At 38.3% G+C, this 6,340-nt stretch overlaps 1 protein-coding gene across 1 annotated transcript in view; it reads right to left on the bottom strand.

Moving 5' to 3' along the window:
• Nucleotides 1-444: 444 nt before the first annotated feature.
• Nucleotides 445-6,340, bottom strand: part of LOC138045041 (uncharacterized) — a 7,046-nt gene continuing 1,150 nt past the window's right edge. Inside the window, exons 2-6 of the mRNA XM_068891393.1 lie at nt 5,563-6,340; nt 4,257-4,661; nt 3,647-3,794; nt 3,232-3,449; nt 445-2,492 (exon numbers count right to left, since the gene is read on the bottom strand). The exon at nt 5,563-6,340 is cut by the window's right edge and continues 386 nt beyond it. Of these exons, the coding sequence (XP_068747494.1) occupies nt 918-2,492; nt 3,232-3,449; nt 3,647-3,794; nt 4,257-4,661; nt 5,563-6,340 (3,124 nt within the window). The 3' untranslated portion in view covers nt 445-917. The remainder of the gene's footprint in view (nt 2,493-3,231; nt 3,450-3,646; nt 3,795-4,256; nt 4,662-5,562) is intronic.

The following is a 6,340-nucleotide window of genomic DNA, read 5'->3' as shown; positions in this document are numbered from 1 at the left end:
GGAACAACTCTAGTGTCATTTGGTAGGAAGGCAGGGGAGATTACTGAGGTGGTTAGGATAAAAAGAAAGGCTGCAGTCATGCTACGTTCAACATAATGTACTGATGTTTTTCTCTGAAAATGGCAACATCAATTTCATGTAAGATGCAGTTAACTGTGCGAAACGTTTCACCTTTGATTGACGAAGAAAATTACAACATTCCAAGACTGAGGGATTTCATCTCCAAGGTGACAAAATTGTTTGAAGAAATTGTTGCCTTTTCCAACAACTTTGTAAATTCTAAAAAATAATGTATTTACACCCATATTCAAGCATTTCATAACAAAACTAAACTATTCCATGGCAGTTAAAGGACCCCAGTCAGCCTCCTCCATTTTCGACGCCATCGAAATTATTGATCTTGCATGGTCAAGCGAATTCTTATTGCTTTACTGTAAGTTGTGTTCCAGAAAGTGTGGATTATCTGTTGAAGTTCCACAGTGGTTTCCTTTCTTTTGACATCCTCTGAAAAAAATGTACTAGCCAAACTCTCGCATGTAAACAGAAACAAAGTTGTGGCGGACTAGGGCCCTTTAAGTTTAAAAAAAAGAAAAGAATTATTACTTATGTGAAAATAAATATCCTTTGTTCAGAGTTCAAACAAAAAATAAATCAGAAAAATGATTTCAGTCACTTTGCATGATTCATTAACTATGCATAATTACTGAACTGTACAAAATTTACCTAACTATTTCAAGTATTTCAATACTGACAAATATTATGGTTGCAAGTCAAAAATAATAATGCAAGTGAATCTAGCAGTTGCATGTTTTGTTTACAATGCATAATTTTCTACCTCCCCCTTTTTTCCCACCTCAGGCAATCATGCTAGGCATAAATACAACTAAAATATATCTTATTGCATGGCAGTAGCTTCATCAGTTGTAGATAACCTCAGTCATTGAGCCAATGGTGAGAGGGCAGTGCCAATGAAAATTCATCATCTTGTCAATCCACTCTGCAAATGCCTCTCCATTTCCAGGTGACACACTTGCAATCAAGGCTCCACTGTCTTTATGGGAATGGGAGTCCACAAAGTACAAGGTTCCACTGTCACACATAAGGAACATTGTCCTTTCAGAAGAGAAAAATAAATGGCAACTTCTCTGAGCTCCAAGTGCTAATGAATTTAAGTGTTCGGCAAGTAATTCCTTTGGCGAACCAAAGAAATCTTTTTGTTGTCCCAAGTATGCCACACCACATTCTTCTCCCGCAATTTCCACAGCCTCGTCTACATTCACATTTATGCCTTCATGGTCAAACAACTCATCATGTAATTCATTGCCAGATGTTATTGCCCACTCAAAGACCTCGCTCCAAACATTGGACAATGTCAAACCTTGCTTTGGGACCAGAAGACCTTTTGATGCCACTTGGCCAAAATACAAACAAATGAATGCACAGGCATTACTCCCATTCCTGCCACCAATTGTTGACTGGCTGAAGTCTTCAGGAAATGACCACTCTGTCACCACTTTGTTGAATTCTGAGAGATGACCACAAATACTGGCAGGCTGTATAGTAGGTGGTACACTGGCCAGGGAAGTGGATGGTAGCACACTGGCAGATTGTGTGGCACTTGGTACACTAGCTGATTGTGTGGCACTTGGTACACTAGCTGATTGTGTGGCACTTGGTACACTGGCTGATGGAGTAGCATGTGCTACATTGGAAGATGATGTGACTAGTTGTACATTAGGCGACGCTGTGGGTAATGTTACTGTAACAGGTGACACTCTAGCTGGTGTCCTAACACTAGCCATACTTGATTGTGCAGCAGTTGGAACACTTGGTGTTGCAGCAGAAGAGAGTAATCCAGCCTGAGCAGTGGTTTGTTTGTTCTTGCGGTGGTAGCTGCTCCACCATGACTTGATCTGGGTGGCCGAGAGAACTTCTAAGCCTGCTTCTTCCATTGCTTTTATCACATCTTTTGGTTCAGCTCTAATGCAGTTTACTGCTTGTCTATTATAAAATTCAATCATTATATCTTTCTGGGCTTGGCTAAATGTGGTTCTTTTTCCTGTACTATGCTTTAAGGCATACCCCATTTCTGGTCGCTGCGAGGAGTGCTGGTCAACCTCCAGTGGAATTAGAGTAGCAGCTGCTGGTGGTTCCACTGCATGTTGTATGAATCGTACAGCATAGGTCTCTTGACTGGAGCCTGAGAAAGGAGATGGACAGTTTGGTTCAGGTGCTGGGTGATCATCTGCCACTGTGGCTCCAGTTGCACCTGCAATTGGAACTTGACGTCCAGAGATTTGCGAAAGCTGAACCTTTGTCTTGCTTATTGTCTGCCCCATGCCAGCCAAGGATCTTAAGATTATACCATCACTTAATGAACCTTCGACCGGAAATGTGAAATTGCCAAACAGGGAAATGTCTTTCAGTGTCCCAACTTTCTTAGCCTTAGACCTATCAATCGTCAACTTCTTACAGGATGCATTCTTCATCGTCTGCAAGAAAAAAATTATAATGAAGTTTATTTTCTCAAGGATATTTAGGATATTGTGAGAGTATAAAAATAGTCTAAACACCTAACCTAACCTAACCTAACCTAACCTAACCTAACTTAATCAAACCTAACCTAACATACCATACCATAACCTAACCTAACATAACATAACATAACATAACATAGCATAACATAGCATAACATAATGTATCATAACAATTTATTCAGGAAGTTACCACACAAATACAAAAACACTCTGAAGAGGGGAATCATGTGGTTAACCCTGTCTAAAAACAACTTCCCTGACTAAAAACTATAAAGATAAAATTTAACGGCTACTGATTTAGTAAATTTTCAAGAAATATTCAAATAAATTTTTAAGAAGTCTACTCTAAAATGCATTTAGGAGTACGTAGATTTCAAGTGTAAAAAGTACATAGATTAGGTGTATAAAAAGGCTTTATACTAAACATCTTACAGACTTGCAAGAGGTTATATACACTTGCACAACAAACAGAAAAATCTAAAACATTGTTACCGTAATTGCATTTCATAGTTTTGATAAATGCATTTCATATTTCTGACAATGGAAAGTTTGTTATAAACATCACCTGTTAAAGGTGCCTTTGAACAACCATGTGATCCATTTATTTTATGTTTTAAGTACAAAATCCAATTAGATAAAAGTTACTTGTAGCCTTTTCCCCATTCCTTTAATTCACTGAGATTCAAACAATTACCTTAATCAAATCTGCAACTTGTCCCCCACTTTCCAAATCATTTCCTAAACGCACCCATCGTACAATTTTATGGCTGATGTGGGCAAAATGGGAATCCAGCCTAGACTTGCCCTCTCCTGCCTCAAAATTGTTGTACTCCTTGAGTGTAAAATTGAAAACACTGTTGACTTCAGCAAGGTAGCACAGAACTCCACTGTTATGGTAATGGGGACCATTGTCTAAAACAAAAGCAAAGTACATAAATGTAAGTTGAAATTTTTTGAATGGAATGGATCATTTCTATGATCAATTTTAAGAATGATGCCAATTTAGACAATTTTAACTTCACAAATGAAAAGTGTACGACACATGTTTTCCTGTTAAGAAAACACACTAGAAGCTAATTTCCATACAAAATAAACTTTATTTCCCTTACCTGAAAACAGGTATACAGAAAAGCCTGGATAAACTGATTCCAGCCACTTGAAACCAATGTCCAGGGCACTTTGTGTGAACCAAGCATCTTGTTTGGTGTCATCAGACCACAAGTCAATAACCTCAATATTTCGCAGACCCTCTCCTACCTACATGCACATGTGTGGAAAAGAAGAATGACTAATGCTTACTTACAGTTATTCACTCAAAATGAGTCCAGCAATAAACCCGACACCGCATTTGAGGAATACTGATACAGTGTATACTAAAATTAAAAGTATCAATCCTTGAACAAGTTGACATGCACAAATTAGGTTACTACCTACTGACAGAGCCTGTACATGATTAGACAGGTCTCGTCATGAAGAAAATAAACAAAGTACAGCCAATGGTCCCTAATCATGAATAAACTGAGCCTATCAAACTATACAATGTAGAGTCAAAGTACTCTGTGTTGTCACATCTGTCCAGAAAGTACATGTAGTCATTTAGCTTACTAAAGTCTCTACAGACCAATGCCTAATCTATTTGTTTCTAATGATAATCAATGCTAAAATGTTATGGCTTATAAATGAATCAAGAAACAAAATGGGTATGGATAAATTGTTTACCTGAGCAATGACAAAGAATCCATGAAGGGAGATTCCTCTTTTACCGTACCATTCTCGCTGATTCTCTCTTACTCTCATTCCAAGTTCAACTTTCATTTTGTAATCGATTATGACCACAATTTCTCCTGGTGCAAGGTTTTCAAGGATATATTGGTAGTATCCCCCTTGATGTTTGGTGCGAATCAAATGTGCAAGGTACTCTTTGTGATTTGTTGAGACCTCCTTCCAGTTCTTCAAAAGTATGTCCCTCTTCTGCTGATCATTAATCCTCTCCACTCCCTCGGTGACTTGTTGCCTCAACTCATGGAACTTTTCTAATGCTGGCAAAAGGTGATCATGTTGTGACTGACAATCCCCAAGAGCATAGTCAAGGCACAGTTCGGCACAACTGGAATGCCTCTCAACCTACAATCAAAGTAAGTATTGGAGTGAAGCGACATTAGGCAAATCTGTTAGTACTTCATGGACCACTTCTTAAATGTATATTCTACAAATAAAGGTACCAAAGGTACATAATTACTGACCATGTACTGTATGTGTAACTTTTCTGATTATTTAGAAAGCATAAGAACAGATTTAGGGATTTTTTCCCAACATACTGTATACACAAGATCATACACTGTAGCTTTCCTTAATAGATATGGGACATTGTTCAAGAAATAATGTGCAACTTTGCTTTGTTTTTCAGTAATGTGTACAGGGCTGCAAATCACAAGAAAAACTTGGTGCGACATCACATCACAAATTAACGTCAGTTTTTATGCATCTGTCCTGTTATTGAGCATGAATTTTGTCATAACATTGTCAAAGTAGCTGTGGATCCACAAGGCAATAGGTGAGTGGATCCGTAGAATACTTTGACAATGTTATGATGAGATTCATTGTCAATAACAGGGCAGCTACATTAAAAACTGACATCAATTTCCATTTTTCCGATAACAAATTGTCAAATTGTCCGCTCTCATTCATTGGCACAACATATAAGTTATAGATTCACGTGTCTGTCTGCTCATTGACAATAAAAATTAGCCAACGAGCGTGCAAGAATTTCTGTATTCATCGTAAAAATGAACTTTGCACTTTGCCTTGCCCTAATTTACATCTTACAAAAATCACATCCCTGTACAATCCTGTACTGAGAACCAAAGAACATCAATACAATTTTTCAGTCCAAAAAGGATAAAACAAAGCCACTGCGAATTTATCGGAAAAATGGTATTTGTAGCCCACAAGGCTACATTTATAAGCTCTACAGGTTGTATGTGATTATTTACAAACATACACGTAGCAAACATTGCACTTGTACCTGCTTACTAAATTTCACTTTGAGAAACTTTTGATATTCTCTGCAGACTTGTACAAGCTGTGGGTGTGAATCAGCCAGTACTCCTTCATTCTTTAGCTCATCAAGGAGACACAGGAGAGAGTCAAAGTTAGAATGACCAAAATCATCACATAAGTTACAAAGACCAGCAAGCATTGAGTTTGAACGAAAGTTCTTTGGAACATGTGCATAAATGTAACTTCGCTTTACACCATTTGGAAATTTCAGCTGGTATTGCTGAATGACATCTTTGATGTCACACTGCCAGTAGCGAACACCTGTCTCTTTTCCATCCACAAGAACACTTCTGCACGATGATGGTCGGGAGATATCATCTTGATGAAGGAACTCCTGAAATTCCTGAATTATTTCAGGACTCACAGCTTGCCTGGTAAACTTCAGTCCACCTTGAGGGACACCACCCCTGCCAAACAATATGGCATGTACTCTGGCAGCTGTGATGGTGCTTTTTGAGCAATGGAAATATGATTGCAGTACTGATTGGCTGAAGTCCCATGCCACAATTGAAAGAAGTCTTCGACGTTCATCACTGCACTTGCTTACTCTTCCAATAACTTTCGCCATCTCCGTCCTACTCTTTTTTCCTTGAATGTCTGCCCCATTTACTTCCAAGTTGCTTTCTTTCATACTCCTGCCAATCAACAACTTCTGAGAAACTTTTGCTCTCTGGGCACGAATTAGCTTGCTGGTTTCCTGGTGTTTGGATTCCACGTAATCTTTTGCTAATGATCTCAAAAAT

Source organism: Montipora capricornis, chromosome 4 (genome assembly GCF_036669925.1).
Source record: "Montipora capricornis isolate CH-2021 chromosome 4, ASM3666992v2, whole genome shotgun sequence".
In the NCBI taxonomy this organism is placed as follows: domain Eukaryota; kingdom Metazoa; phylum Cnidaria; class Anthozoa; order Scleractinia; family Acroporidae; genus Montipora; species Montipora capricornis.
This window is presented reverse-complemented; position numbering and strand designations above follow the sequence as displayed.